Below are 17015 nucleotides of genomic sequence, written 5' to 3' on the forward strand. Positions count from 1 at the left end.
TCCCCCTTAAACTTGCGGTCACACCTACAGCATATTTTAAAAAATGCAGTGATTTCCCTATGAACTTATTTGGACGCACTGGGCTTCTGTACTTCTAGTAGCTGGAGTCAGCTGTATGGCCCCTAGCAACTAGTCACCTGACCGGCAGCCCGGCAACAACAGGCTGCACAAGGACAGTGCAGTAACAGGTATTGGTTCAACTGTTATGATGGGGGAGATTTAAAAAGATCATTGGGGGAGATGTATCAAACTTTTGAGAGAGATTAATCTCACAATTTGACCATAGCAACCAATCAGCTGCTAACTGCCATTTATCTAGCCCAGGCTATGAAGTGACAGTTAGAAGCTGATTGGTTGCTATTGCTGGGCATACATTGTCAGATAAAATGTCTGACTAATGGTGCATACACACGGTCAGATTTTTCTTCAGATCTGAACGATAACGATTTTAAAAATCATTCAATCATACCCCTCAACATTTGCTGGGAGGGAGTCAGGACCTGCGCGCGCCTTTGGCTTGGGCCCGAAAAGGGGGCGTTACCTAATCAGAAAGGGGGCATGGTCAGATGACACGCCCCCGTTTACATCACTAATGTGGCGTGCCCAGCATCTCCGAGATGCTGGGCAGCCCCCGGTCTATCCCCCGTACTCTCAATAGATACTGTGTGCATGCGCACAGCGTCTATTCTACCTCTGCATACACACTGCTCTGCATAGCAGAGCAGCGTGTATGCTTCCCCCAACTCCCCTCCCCCCCACTGTGGGACACTGCAGCCCGCAGGCGGGACAGTCCCAGAAAAACGGGACTGTCCCGCTAAATGCGGGACAGTTGGGAGGTATGTTCAATCGTTCATATCTGAAGGAAAATCTGACATATCTGACATGTTTGAACGATGCGCGTTACTGATGGTCAGATACCGATATCTGACATCTGATGTGTTTGCAGTCAGTTTTGGACGATTTCAGTCATTTTAATGCAGTCAAAAATCGTTCATCAAATCATTCAGATCATTAAATCGTTCAAATCGTTCAATCGTTCATCTGACACATCTGACAAATCTGACCGTGTGTATGCTCCATAACAGACATTTTATCTGACAAGCTGAAATATAGTGGCCATACACTGGGGGCGATATGTATGGGGAAGAAGTGGTGCGCTGATACCACTTCTCCCACATGTGTTATTGAGGGGTCCAGTGCTAAATTACAGGGGTCATTATCGGTGCTGTAATCTACAAGATAGCAGTGCCAATGTGCAGGGCAATATATGAACTGTCAGTGGCACTGACCATTCCTGCAGCTGTAGATATCGATACCCTATCACCACAGCGGGGACAGCACTGTCCCTGCGGCGCAGGCTGCCGGCTCCGGGGGGCTGCACGCGAGATCTGGCATTGCTTGCTAGATCCCGAGCATACCCATTGGAGCCGGCTGGGAAGGAGACACTAGGCTGATGCGCTCAGAGGGGTAGCTAGATGCCATGGTGCCTGGAGCAAGGGTATGTTTCGGCGCCCCCCCCATCTCCTGTACTGAATTGGGTGCATTTCACATTTAAAAATAAAAAATATTTTAAAATTCTAAATTGGTCACAGAGAGCCTGAGTCAGGAAGAATCTCAATTGCAAAGCTGCAGGCAGGCTATTATATATGATATATGCAGGCAGGCAGCTTTACAATTGCTATCCTTGCAATAATGCAAATGCAGCAGGAGTTATATGACATACCCTGCTGCATTTGCGATCCCAGCACTGCGACCTCTGTCGCAGTTTGGGATCACCATCGCGACCATCGGTAGTCAATGGTTGCAATGGTAACGTCGCTGGGTGGCCAGCCGAGTAAGCCTCAGCTTACTCTGCCTGGTCAGCATGCGAGCCCCGAAGACTGAGTACATCCATGCAGTCCCTGGGCTGGCCACTCCCGTAAAACTGGGCGGACACACTGTGTTTCCGGGAACGGCAGCCGACCCCGCCCCTGCACCACCCCTTAAATGCCTCTGCCTGTCAATCAGGCAAAGGCATTCAAAGGTCTGTGTGCTGCCTTTACTCCTACTTTACACACACACACGAGAAGAAGTAGCGTTCACTTTAGTTCACGTTTATAGTTCACAATTTTTTTTATATAGTACATGCATTTTTTATTAAAGTAAATGCATTTTTATGAATGTCAGTGGCAGTGCCTACACACCCCACCCCCCCTCCCCTCACTGATTGTAGCAGGTCCCCAACTCTTATATTTATTATTGCACCCATCAGTCAGTGATCTGTTATATATATATATATATAATATATATATATATATATATATATATATATATATAAATAATATATCAGTGGCCCACTGATCTATAATCAACAAGACACCTCGCTCCACCCTCCGGTCTGACTCTCCACCCGCCTGATGTCATACGCACAACTCTGGTGAGGGGCGCACAGTGAGGAAGCCTACACGCAGCTCAGGCTGTCATTGACAGCTGTGAGCTGCGGGCGGCCATTGTAGGTGCCGCGCGGCGCCAGAGTCCGGCTGTGGCGCACCCTCTATACTTTTCAGCGCCTGGAGCTTGCGCTCCACCGGAGCCACCCTCCCTACGTCCCTGGATGCTCTGTGTGCTCAGGCAGGGATGCCGGAGGGGGGGTTTTCACTCCCCCACTCCGGCAGATGAGATATTCATACATCTCATCGGTAGTGCTTCCTGCCTCACCTCGGTAAAGACGGGAAACAGGGAGAGTTATACCGGCACTATACATGGCGCTATAATACATCCTCCCCGCTGTGAGATATTTTACAGTGTATGGCCACACAATATCTGCTTTCCTCTCCTGGGGAGGAGACATTTTCCTGGTTCTCCCCTGTGAAGGAACAGGGGAAATGCCGACCAGTTGGCCGCGGCAGTGAATACATTGCCAGATGCGGCTGACCAATTATCGAATCAGTCCGATATGTTGCTTACCTCCCAACTTTTGTGCACCATGAATACGGACACATTGCGGGAAGGGGCGGAGCCTCGCGGCAACTCCTGTTTATGTCACTATAAGGGGTGTGCCAAGCACTCTGGGCAGCCCCCAGGCTCTCCCTACACTGGTGAATAGATGCAGTGCGCATGCACACAGCAGAGCAGCGGTATGTGCTCTCCCCAACTTCCTCCCCACCGCGGGACACTGCGGCCCACGGGTTGGACAGCGAGACAGTCCCAGAAAAATGCAGGACAGTTGGGAGGTATGATGTTGGAAGATTTTCCATGCCCAACGATCTGCGGATCAGGCTGATAATTGCATAACGTATACCCAAAATGACGTAATTCTCATGGAATCGCGTCAGTAAGCTCCACCCCCTACCCGTAGACTGCCGTTCCCCAAGTAAATTTTCCTATCCTGCCAACTTCACTATGAAGTGGGCAGGAGAAGTGCCTACTTTTCCATAGTGCGGGGGGGGGTTACCCGAAAAATTGGGAGCTTCCTGCAGATCTCGGGAGAGTAGGCAAGTATGGTTCAAATTCTCCACTTTATCTCTTTGAAAGGTTTGATCCTTCTCCACCCATTGTGAGGAATATGCCACAACAGCTACTGTATGAAAAAATAGATATGAAGAAGAAAACACTAAAAGCGCTACTGGCCCCCAATTTTAAAGAGACTTAAAATGTAATTAATTATAAAGCAAAAAAAAAAAATTGTAGTATATTTGAAAACATTTTAATTACTATGAAAAGCTGAATAAGCTGCTGACTTAAAAAAATTGATTTATTAACCACTTAACTTATCATTTTTTACCTGCAAAACTGGACAAAGATTGTAGTTTTTTTGTAATGTAACTCAGTTTAAAAAGCAGTTTTAAAAATATACTTAAATATTTTATTGAAAAAAGATATGCGTAGGGGGTGTCTCACACCACCCCGTGTCCATAGGCCCCCATTATAAAATGACATATGACCCCTGTCTTTTGCACCTTCCCCTCCTCTTCCTGTGAGCAGTTTATTTTTTTTTTGTTATTATTTTACTCCGCCCAATGTCATTCATTTTTTTTACCCCGCCCTCTCTCCATCTTCCCCAAAAACATTATACCAGGGGAGACTGACTACAGGTCTCCCCTGCTGAGACAGGCAACTTGGAGACACCCGCGGCAAACGCTGCCCTCAGCAGCCGCCGACTACACAGTGGGGGCAAAGCAATTTTCTCGGCGGCTGTTGCTCCTTGTAGCCGCTGGGTACAAGCATCAGGCAGCGTTAGCTTCCCAGTGGCTGCTGCTCGCCGCAGTCGGCGGACACAGTGGGGTCAGTGATGGCTTCCCGGCAGCTGCTGCTCACTGCAGCCTCCGGGTATTCATAATAGAGACAGGCTTCCCGGCGGCTGCTCCTCTCTGCAGCCGCCGGTAACATGAGTAAGGAATCGGGCCTCCTGGCGGCCAGAGAGGAGCCGTCGCCGGGAGGGAGGATGCCGCCAGGCTGCCCGACCACTGCTGGCCACAGTGATCGGGACACAGGGGGAGGAGCCATGGGTGCAGAGATTGGCAGCTGCGGGAAGATTGTCTTCTCACAGCTGCCCAGTGGGCGTTTCTGACTGGTCGCATCAGATGTGACCATGTCAGGGAAAGCGCAGCCTGGTGTGGTCACATCTGATGCGAACATGCCAGGCAAGTGGTTAAATCATATACTATATAAAAAGATTAAATCATCACATCACAATGTGGGTTATGCAGGACCATGAACACAGTTGAACATAAGGTGTAAAAAGCACAAACAAAAAACAAGTCATGAATGTGGTTCAATTTGAGACCTTGTATCATGTATATGCTATGAAAATGGTTAATCTAATATGCAGTAAAATTGATTTCCTAGGAAATCTCATGTTTTGGCGAATATAGAATAATATATAAAAAAATACTGAGCGGGGATAGGATTTGCATGGACTGAGATTTCTCGCAAGCTCTGTCCCTGTGTGCAATATTTGATTCATCCTTGCGATGTACTCAAATATGGCGATATTATCACACCCAAATTCGCATGCCATATTTTGAGTACATCGCAACCATTTTTGTCTTTTTTCCAGTGTTTGTGAGCAAATGGTCGATTGTCATTTGCTCTCATACATTACCAGGTTTTCATTCCAACCAGCCAGATATCTGACAGATAATTGTATAGGGTATGCCCAGCATAAGAAACAAGTTAATTCCATTTGAGGTAAAAACTGCTGCTCCAGCAATGTGTCAACATAAGTGTCTTGTCTATGTAACCAATCGCCTACATTGGGCAGCTTGTGAGTAAAGCCGAACATCTGGGAAACTGACACCTCCTCCTCCTCCTCCTCCTCCTAACCTCGTCCTCTGCAGAACCACCAGACTAATTTTAGTTTTTTTGTCATTCCAAATACAGGAACGAAAGGATCTGAAATTAGTAGCCTCATCCAATTTAGAAAGTATGTTCGTGGATGTTATTAGAGAGTTAAGCTGCATATACACAACGATTTTGTTACCAACGATTTTATGAACGATGTTCTGTCAGATTATCTGTCAGATTTTTTAAAGTGTAATGAACGATTTTTTTGAACTACAAACGATTTTTGCATATTCCCTTAATGAAAATCATTGAGTTGACAAGTCTGACTGAACTACAAACGTGAACGCGCATGAACGATTATCGTTCATCATTTGACTCAGAAAAGTGAACGATTTTTTCAAATGATTATCGTTAAACGATATTTGAGTGAGGTCATGTGACTTTACAAAAATGTATCTACAATACAAGACAAATTTGATGTCATAGACCCTATACCAGATATGATGGGATATTCAGGGGGTGAAGTGGGGGACTTGTGTATATTGGATAAATGATAATAAATTGGAACCACCACAAAAGTGACAAATAAAAATTGCCATACTTCTTTGAATATTGCGCCATCGGCTAATGACATATCAAGGAGATTCTTATTTTCTTTGGAAGCCAAACGTAGAGTTAGAAGAAAATCTTTCACAAGAGAGAGTGTGCTTCCCTAAAATAGTCACACAGACCCTGAACAAAACCCCCTCCTGCATGTATCCACTGGATTTATAATAATATTTGGATTTGATGTCAGATTCACTAATGCTCATCTCTCATCAAATATTATGTTATCCTCCAATGGGTTCTTATCTGCTTGATCGCACATTTTTCTAAAGTCATCCATTGTGGTTCTATAGAACCCTTCAATACATAGGCTACTATATTGTCACAGATAGTATTCTGATTTGGTTCTGCAGAGACATATGTTAATCCTTTGTAAAGTAAATTTAATTCAATGGTACTGAATTTCCAAATGACAAATTGAATATTCCTTTCTTAGTTACATCCTGCGGAAACTGTTTTGGACGCCCTTCTTCTTCCTTCTTGTGATCCACTATACTGTATTTCTTTCTCCTTCTCTTCTTGGTGGACTAACCCTTCCTCTGTTTGGTCAGTATCATTCTTGAAAATGTTTTCTGTGGTAAATATAATATGTTTAGGAGACAAAAATAACTCTCAATAACAATATAGTCTTACTCGGTTATATGCAATAATGTCCTATAATGGTGAGATGCTCTATCTTTATAAACTATTAGGACATATTGGGCCAGATGTATGAAGCTCTGGGAAGTGATAAAGTGCAGAGTGATAAGCGACCAGCCAATCGGCTCCCAACTGTCATTTTTTAAACACAGCCTGTAACATGACAGTTGGGAGCGGATTGGTTGGTCGTTTATCACTCTGCACTTTATCACTTTCCAGAGCTTCATACATCTGCCCCATTGACTGCTAAGTGAACAAGTCACTTTTGAACTGCTATACTAAAACTGTGATCATGTTTTCATGTACATCTGTACAGTATATACATTGACTATTTTTAATGCTGGCACCTAGGCAAAGATTATACAGAGCAGCAACTTTTCAAAATAATTATATGTGCTACTATATGGGGCATATTCAGTTGGGTGTGCAATATATGCTAATGATTGCAATTCCAATGCCGTCGCAGCACAACATAAGGACGCCCACTTCCCCTTACTCACATCCGTAATACATTGCAATTCTGCGACACCATCGGTATCATTGAGTACCATCGGAGCCTCACGCACAATTGCACAAGGTCAGACCTTACTCAGAAATTGCTAACCTCGCACGCACTGGAAGCTGCGATCACTGTGGATAATTTATACACGCCCCTTTAACAGCATTGAAAGGCACTGACACACCTACGCTTTGCTGACCAAACCCCCGTCAACACCCCCAAAGGCTCACTTCTTTTCATTCACTCTGTGATGGACTACGATGCATACGCGTGCACAGAATGCAACAGTCGGCTCTCTGCGTGCGTAATCGCAGTTGCGTTCCGTAAAGAATCAGGCCCAATGGCATGTAATTATTGGATTAATTAAGATAATCAGAAACTTACAATTGCAGAATTACTGCAGTCATGGTCTTAGGGGTTCTGAGGAAAGTCCCATAAAATCCATGGGGATTTTTCTGACTTTTTCTGACTGAGGAAAGTCCCATAAAATCCATGGGGATTTTTCTGACTTTTGCACTTACTGGGGGCTGCAATAAAAAACTGTTAATTCCTATTGGAATTAACACGGTTGAATTTCTCCCCGGCAGTCGAATAGGAAAAACCTTGCTGCTGTGGAATGTGAAATCAGTACGACCTGTGTATAGTGATCAGTGTGCACCAGGTGTGTGATATCAGTGCATATCAGGTGTGTGATATACAGATCTGTTCTCATACACTTGTCATCTACACCCCATATAGCGCGATACAGCAGGAGGTGACTAAGACGCTCCGAGAGGAATAGTTTACCGTAGTATGGAGGGGGGCGGGGATAGGCTGCTGTCAGTATATGTCGATATGTCATACCCATTCCATTTGACACAGCTTGAGCAACAGTGTATGAGGACACATCTATAGGCGTTACCTGTATATAGTGTGGATAAATATTATATTTGTGACGGGATTGCCCTGACTGCTTCATGGGATCACAGATACAGCAAGGAGGTGTTTGTTTCCTAAAGACACCGTCTTCTGCATTTGTATTTTAGATGGATGAAATAGCACAGCTGCTTGTGTGTGCCTCTGCAATTCCATCCATCTGAATCAGGCTCTAAGGCTGGATACACACTGGAGCTACGGGCATACGTTCTGACATCGGAACGAATGCCCGTGAACAGTGATTGTGCATCCACACTGGACGACTTTATTGTATGACGGAACGATCACTGTTACGTCATTCATTACCAATGCACTGGGCACTAACAATATCAGTAGGTTTGGTGTGCAGCACATCAAACCTGGCGCGGGAGCGAGCAATCGCCGGTACACACTGAGCTATATAGGAGATACGTCATTATGAAACGACATATCAGCTGGACATCCCTCCAGTGTGTACCCGGCTTTAGTGTCATCTGTAATACAGACAAATCTGTTTACATATTCAGGGGTTGAAAAGTTTTACCAGTCACTGTATATGTTGTGGAAGAATAAACTCTATAAACCACTTGATAAAACCTGTAACGGCAAATCTCTGCATTGTACTGTTTTAATTTTTATGACAAGTACTTGTAAAATGTTTGTAGCAATAACAGAGAACATCAAATATAACAATATCATCTACAACAGGAAAACATGGAGACAGAGTTTCAACCTTCACACAAGAGAGAATCAAAAACTGAGTTGGTTGGTAAGTACTCTGAGCAACTGATGTGATCAAAACTGGTAGATATTTGAAAAAAAACAAAAACATTTTAATTGTAGTTTGGGCAGGTTTCAGAATGTTTCTTTTCCGTTTTGTAGCAGTTTTAGTAAACAGCTCTTGACAGTCAGGGTTTACCTTAGGGTAGCTCTGGGCCTCAAATTGGATGCTCCCGTGGTCTCCCCTGGTTGTTACTCTAATTCATATTAGAATCACATTAACAATGAAACAGTTCTATGTGACTTTCAATTAATGGAGCGTACACACGGTCAGATTTGTCAGACTTGTCAGATTTGTCAGATGAACGACTGAACGATTTGAACGATTTTACCAAAGTTTTGAACGATTTGAACGATTGAACGATTTTTGACTGCATTAAAATGAATGGAATCGTCCAAGTCTGACTGCAAACCCATCAGATGTCAGATATCGTTATCTGACAAACGGGAACGCGCATCGTTGATCGTCCATCGTTCAGGCATGTCAGATATGAACGATTTTCCTTCAGATATGAACGACTGAACGATTTTTAAATCGTTATCGTTCATATCTGAAGGAAAAATCTGATCGTGTGTATGCACCATAACTCAAATACTTTCCACGTTTTCTCTCCTGCTGTTAGCGGGAGCTGTCAGAAGCAGATCTTGCTGTGAAAGTGCAGCACAGGAACACCTGGTCCACATTAGTTTTCATTAATAAGAATAATCATAAAAGTCAGTATGAAAATAATAAAATAATACACTAATATATTGTTATTGATTCCTCCCTTGTTTCCCTACAGTTGCTTTTCTTGGCCAATAACCAGTACTTAAGCTCTGGAAAGTGAATTGAAACCAGGGCCGGACTGGCCATCGGGCACTTCTGGCAAATTCCAGAAGGGCCGACGGCCAGATGGGCCGGTTTGGCAGAGCGCAGGCTTACCCGGCAGCACAACCTCCCGGGCGGTCATGACGCGGCCGACAGCCAAGCCCCGCAGACAGCTCCTGTGAACTGGTAACTCCTCGGTTACTGCTATGTGCGACAGTGCGGCCACGTCGTTAGGTAGTGTCGTCATTACGTGGCCGCGTAATGACGTCATGACCACTGGCAAAAGTAGGGGTGGTCCATGTGTGCACTACTGGACCCGCCATTATACAGATCGCCGAATATAAAAAACTTTGAAATCACCTTCGCCTCTGTCGCGGGCCATCTGGTCAGGACCGGGAGGACTGAAACTAGTAGCGGCGCCTTTCCTACGCAGCATGTCCCCTGCCGGCTGTCTTTTTTATCCCCCAATTACGCGTGCAACGTGACATCACGCTGTGCGCTAGATATCTCAGTATGTGTAGCATGCCCACGCCCCACGAAGGAAGAAGAGCTGAGTGAGGAGCACCATGAGGACTCCGAATTGCCGTTTCACAGGTAACCCCAGTTATGTGTGTAGAGACCTCAGACCCAGTGTGACAACTGCTTGTCCCTTGAGATCTGGAGATGGGCTACAGCACAAAGCTATTATCTGGTAAGTGACAGTAAATATTGGCTGCTACAGAAAGGGGATTAAGTATATTTGATATATATATATATATTATACCAATAGCCTGGTACTCCCTAATCTTAGTAATTTGCAGTGGTGCCTGCTGGAACAGTTGAATGTTGATCATGCACCCTCAGTGTCCCTGCCCTCAGTCTCCCTGTAATTCCCCCTCAGTGTCCCTGTAACTCACCCTCAGGGTCCCTGCCTTCAGCATCCCTGTAATAATGCCCCCTCAGTGTCCCTGTAACTCACCCTCAGTGTCCCTGCCCTCAGTCTCCCTGTAATTCCCCCTCAGTGTCCCTGTAACTCACCCTCAGTGTCCCTGTAACTCACCCTCAGTGTCCCTGCCCTCAGTCTCCCTGTAATTCCCCCTCAGTGTCCCTGTAACTCACCCTCAGGGTCCCTGCCTTCAGCATCCCTGTAATAATGCCCCCTCAGTGTCCCTGTAACTCACCCTCAGTGTCCCTGCCCTGAGCCTCCCTGTAATTCCTACTCAGTGTCCTTGTAACTCACCCTCAGTGTCCCTGCCCTCAGCCTCCATGTAATTCCCCCTCAGTTTCCCTGTAACTCACCCTCAGTGTCCCTGCCCTGAGCCTCCCTGTAAATCCTCCTCAGTGTCCCTGTAACTCACCCTCAATGTCCCTGCCCTCAGCCTCCATGTAATTCCCCCTCAGTGTCCCTGTAACTCACCCTCAGTGTCCCTGCCCTGAGCCTCCCTGTAATTCCTCCTCAGTGTCCCTGTGTCCCTGTAACTCACCCTCAGTGTCCCTGCCCTGAGCCTCCCTGTAATTCCTCCTCAGTGTCCCTGTAACTCACCCTCAGTGTCCCTGCCCTCAGCCTCCATGTAATTCCCCCTCAGTGTCCCTGTAACTCACCCTCAGGGTCCCTGCCCTAAGCCTCCCTGTAACCCCCCCTCAGTGTCCCTGTAACTCCCCCTCAGTGTCCTCTCTCTTTGTCATATTAAATTGTTATATTACCACTGAGCTGCATTTTCAAATAAGTGCAGTGATAATTTTTATCTGTGTGGTGTAATGTGAATAAGGGAAACTACTGTGTTACGTAATGTAAGAAAGGGACACTGCCGTAACGTGAAAAAGGGACACTACTGTGTGACGTAACGTTAATAAGGGACACTTCCGTGTGGTGTAGTGTGACTAAGGGACCCTACTGTGTGACATAACATGAAAAAGGGACACTGCTGTGCTGTGTAATGTGATGAAGGGGCACTACTGTGCTTTGTAATGTGATGAAGGGGCATTACTGTTCGGTGTATTTTCTTTAGATTGTAAGCTCTCACGAGCAGGGTCCTCTTCCCTCATGTGCTTCTCCTAATACTTTCTTCTACTCCTTAATCCTTATAATGGCATCTAACACTTGATTGCTGACTCCCTGCTGCTTATTTTGAGAGTTATGATCGCTAATGCAGCATATTTTTGTCCTGTATTGTATTGTACTGTAAGTCACTGGTTTCTTGTTCACTTATTTGTTTATGTACTTTGTAAGGCGTTGCGGAACACTTGTGGCGCCATATAAAGAGAGGATAATAGTTTCACTAAGAGGCGCTACTGTGTTTCATAATTTGCATTGGGGGTACTATTATGTGGTTACGCCCCTTCCCAGCGAGACCACACCTGTATATTTTTGCGTGTGCCTTGGGCACGCGTTCTCCCTGCTTCACCTGTGGATGGCGGCACAAACAATCTTTTGTCAACGTGTAGTTACAGCGCTGCTTTGGTGTGCACAGATGTTTCCTCTGTGTTCAGCGCCTCTGCCCTAAATAATTCCTACAGTGACCACTATCTAATCCTGTACAACTGCTAAACTAGGGATTGGTCATTTGGGAAAATGACTTCCCCTTTCTTTGTGTGTGACCTACACCAGTGAAGTGCCAGCTATACCTAAGGCTGTGTACACACCTATAGGTATTTGTCCAATCTGTCTGCTGGGAAGGAAAATATGGTCCATTTTCTAGCATCTGGGAGCAAATGTCTATTGCTACTTGCTCCCATACATTACCAGATTTTTCGTCCCACCACACGAATTGGACAGATATATCTATAGGTGTGTACACTGCTTAACAGAACAAACACAATACCAAATGTTTGACTATGGCACATGATTGAATCCCCTGCAGGATGAGCTGTGTCAGGGGCAGAACTATGGGAGACAATGGAGGCGCCTGCCGCCGGGCTTCAACTCTGAAGGGGCACCTCTTCAATTGTCCACAACATATTCATCCCACTTAGGGCTGTAATTCTATACCCGGAGTCTACCGTCACGGCCGCCCAATATATGGCACCCCTTCCCGGCACCTGATAAGCTACCATACACTAGTGTAGAGCTCCATGTCAGACCATCAGCTGATACCTTTTTCTATCTATAGCCCGTCTGCATGCAAATTGCTACATTACAGTGTCAGCGGCTGTGACGAGGGGCACCAAATTATAACTTGCCTCCGGGCGTCTGGGATAAACTTACGCCACTGAGCTGTGTTGTATGTATTTTAATATAGAGAATGATGTGTACTTGTACGGTATGTTGTTCTAATATTAATTATATTTGTAAGAGCATAGACTAAGAAGTGGGAGGGGTCAGGAATAGTTAGGGGAGGAGTCTATGCCAGGAGCCAGATGCTGACGCGAGTTTGGCCTGTGTGTTCTTTAAATGCCTGGGCCTATTTTTAGTCCCAGTCCGGCTTTGATTGAAACCATCACACTACCTAAGTGCACCAGGCCCCATATATTGTAGCCTGTGAGTTACAGGAGCCAGCGGGATTACGGTGACTTAGCCCATAGTTTTGAAGTGGCAAAGATTTAAAAGAAAAAACATTGATGATTATTGCTACTTTAAATCTACGGGCTAAATCGGCAGAATTGTCCCGGCTCCTGTAACTCGCAGGCTATGACATATGGGCCCAGGTCAATAAAACAAATAGGTATGTTATTGGGAAAAAGTTCACAGAAAACAACTATGTAATGCATTGATATAAGATTAACAAAATGTCCTTGAGCAAAACATGGAATTGGTTCATAGTGTTTGTCAACTTGTCTTCAGGATTTCCCTAAAATGTTGTAACTTGAATAATAAAATGTATATATAGATACATACACTGCTGTAAAAATGTCTGCTATTGTTTGAATATATAAAAAAAAAAAAACTAATGTGGAGGTTGCTTTTTCTATTAGACGAGTGCTCTCCAGTGCCGTCTCCTGTTCTGTAATGAAGCCAGTTAGCCACCCTAGTGCATGCAGGGGGGGTTTCTGAGTACCCAGAAACCCCACCTGACAAACTGGAGAACAGACATCATCGTCCCCCGTGGCAAAATGCTGCGATTTGCGGGTCAATCGGGAGGAGGCGGAGCCAATATGACGTGATTCCATTAGAATCGCATTGTTTGGCTCCACCCCTCCTGATTGACCTGCGAATCGTGGCATTTTGTTGCTAGGGGGAGGGGCCTAATGACATGGTGCCAGCCTGCCAGATCCCATCCTCATCACAGGTCAACAACCCGCAGCTGCTGCAACGTAAGTGTGTGTGCAATGTATGTGTGACATATAGTAGGTGTGAGTGTAAGGTATGTGTGACACATGTATATGTGTGCGTGTGTGTGTGTGTGTGTGTATATATATATATATATATATATACATATAATACATATGTGTCTGTGTGTGTGTATGTGTATATATATATATATGTTTTATATCTATGTGTATGTATTATATACACTGCGTGTGTGTGTGTATATATATATATATATAAATACAGTAAATTCAGTGCGCAAATCAATCAATCAATCAATGCATAAACACATATAATACTGTGAAAAGTTTTTTAGAATCCAATAAATAAATGGATTTTTGGAACAAAGTAAATCTGTGTCACAGACGCCAGATATAGCACAGGCCACAGGTACCACACAGGCCGGCGTCTTCCCCACGTTAAAACCCGGATCCAAGCGGGTATTGGTTTATCTGGAATTGAGAGCAAGAAAGAAGGGGCACCACATAGTGCATGAAACTGTAAAACAGATTTTATTGCAGACAGCGGACATAAAACTCGTTCAATGAATATGCGTACCACAATCAGCGGTCAGATACCATCGCAATAAAAATGAAGAAGCCTGAATATCACCCAAACGTCTTCAGGGACTCCGTCGGCTATTCGACCTGTAATGGAAAGCAACGCCAAACCACGCCCCAACGCGTTTCGTCATCGACTTCGTCAGGACTCCTGACGAAGTGACGACTCCTGACGAAGTCCATGACGAAACGCGTTGGGGCGTGGTTTGGCGTTGCTTTCCATTACAGGTCGAATAGCCGACGGAGTCCCTCAAGACGTTCGGGTGATATTCAGGCTTCTTCATTTTTATTACTTGCGATGGTATCTGACCGCTGATTGTGGTACGCATATTCATTGAACGAGTTTTATGTCCGCTGTCTGCAATAGAATCTGTTTTACAGTTTCATGCACTATGTGGCGCCCCTTCTTTCTTGCTCTCAATTCCATATATATATATATATATATATATATATATATATATATATATATATATATATATATATATACAGTCAGGTGCATAAATATTGGGACATTGACAGAATTTTCATATTTTGGCCTCTATTCACCACCACAATGGTTTTGAAATGAAACAAACAAGATGTGCTTTAACTGCAGACTTTCAGATTTAATTTGAGGGTAATTACATCCAAATCAGGTGAACGGTGTAGGAATTACAACAGTTTCTATATGTGCCTCCCACTTTTTAAGGGGCCAAAAGTAGTGGGACAAACTAAACAATCCTAAATCTAACTTTCACTTTTTAATACTTTGTTGCAAATCCTTTGCAGGCAATTACAGCCTGAAGTCTGGAACACATAGACATCACCAGACGCTGGGTTTCATCCCTGGTGATGCTCTGCCAGGCCTCTACTGCAAATGTCTTCAGTTCCTGCTTGTTCATTTTCCCTTCAGTTTTGTCTTCATCAAGTGAAATGCATGCTCAATCGGATTCAGGTCAGGGGATTGACTTGGCCATTGCATGACATTCCACTTTTTAGCCTTAAAAAACTCTTTGGTTGCTTTTGCAGTATGCTTCGGGTCATTGTCCATCTGCACTGTGAAGCGAGGTCCAATGAGTTCTGAAGCATTTGACTGAATATGAGCATATAATATTGCCCGAAACACTTCAGAATTCATTCTGCTGATTTTGTCAGCAGTCACATCATCAATAAATTCAAAGGAACCAGTTCCATTGGCAGCCATACATGCCCACGCCATGACACTACCACCACCATGCTTCACTGATGAGGTGGTATGTTTTGGATCATGAGCAGTTCCTTTCCTTCTCCATACTCTTCTCTTCCCATCACTGGTACAAGTTGATCTTTGTCTCATCTGTCCATAGGATGTTGTTGCAGAACTGTAATGGCTTTTTTAGATGTTGTTTGGCAAACCCTAATCTGGTCTTCCTGTTTTTGAGGCTCACCAATGGTTTACATCTTGTAGTGAACCCTCTATATTCACTCTTGTGAAGTCTTCTCTTGATATTGACTTTGACACATATACACCTACCTCCTGGAGAGTGTTCTTGATTTGGCCAACTGTTGTGAAGGGGTTTTTCTTCACCAGGGAAATAATTCTTCTGTCATCAGTCAGTAGGTCACAAGGCTTTAGGCTTGTACAAGGCTGCTAGGTTTTATTTCAAAGTGGGTTTTTTTCTAAGTGGGACTACATGTACAGCATAACTTAAAGAGTTAGTCAGGAGTTAAGCAGGAGGAAGACAGGAGGATGACATTTTAAAAGAACTCTCTAAAACTTGGGGAAAAAACAAAGGATCTTCTGAGCTTCTGGAAACCCTGCTACTCAGCCACCAGCTTCCATTATAACTTGGACACTCTTTTTGCCAACACCCTGCTTCAGCATTGCAAGCAACTACCTGCTTACTGAACATTTAATACTTGTATGTTTGTGCTTCTTCTCTACAATGTTTAAATCATTCCAATACCACTGTCAATTTATCTTTATACCACTGTAGTATCTGCCATTGTTTCACACCTATACCTTTTATTTATTTGTTTAATATATTCATACTTTATACTAATTCTCAAGTCTTGCAACTTGAACACCTCTAGACTCCTTTTTTGGTTATAATATACTATTGTAGTTGTGCCTTTACATCTTCCAGCACCGTTCTTCCTTTTATCTGATTTTGACCTTTGACCTGTACTGCTCCCTCATCTCACTCTCATTACTACTACTGACTTCCCCCCCCCAACTGCCTCATCTACACAATGTCTCTTTTCTTCTACTCCTCCCTCACTCAGCTGCTACATTATTTTCTCCTCTACCACCAGTTTTCACCTCATTTCTCCATCCATAGTGCCCTCTACATTCTCCCCCTCCTTCCCCTTCCCTGTCTCTCTTCATCACATGTAAGTCTCTCCACTGCATCTCCCACAACTCCAGTATTATTAACTTCTCTTCCACCATGGTCCTGCTGCACCACCACTAAACTCTGCACCCTCTCTTTTCTCCAAGTTACCTATCCTTCCCCCCCCCCACACCACACTAAACCTCCACCTTACCCACCACCTGCTGTCACCCTTCCTCATTCAGAAGCCATCCACATAACCCCACACTCCTTATCCTCCTTCTCTAGATCAATATCACCTCCACACTACATCAACCCTAATAATCTCATTCTATTCTTGCCTCTTAACTTTGTCCCTTTCTCCTGTTCCCTCTGGAAAGCCAGTTTTGTCTATAATAAACTGGTCTGCGTTCATGAGCACTTCATCTGCAATGCCTTGATTCTCCTT

At 44.4% G+C, this 17015-nt stretch overlaps 1 protein-coding gene across 3 annotated transcripts in view; it reads left to right on the forward strand.

Moving 5' to 3' along the window:
* Positions 1-17015, forward strand: part of STOML3 (stomatin like 3) — a 56696-nt gene that overhangs the window by 15116 nt on the left and 24565 nt on the right. The window contains exons 2-3 of one of the 3 annotated variants that reach the window (XM_088460190.1): positions 6308-6417; positions 8612-8672. In XM_088460190.1, the coding sequence (XP_088316316.1) occupies positions 8618-8672 (55 nt within the window). In that variant the 5' untranslated portion in view covers positions 6308-6417; positions 8612-8617. Of the gene's footprint in view, positions 1-163; positions 189-6307; positions 6418-8611; positions 8673-17015 lie in introns of those variants that run through there. The other 2 variants (XM_088460191.1, XM_088460189.1) reach the window with 2 other exon arrangements.

Source organism: Taudactylus pleione, unplaced genomic scaffold, assembly GCF_031769625.1.
Source record: "Taudactylus pleione unplaced genomic scaffold, aTauple2 ptg000043l, whole genome shotgun sequence".
Taxonomy (NCBI): domain Eukaryota; kingdom Metazoa; phylum Chordata; class Amphibia; order Anura; family Myobatrachidae; genus Taudactylus; species Taudactylus pleione.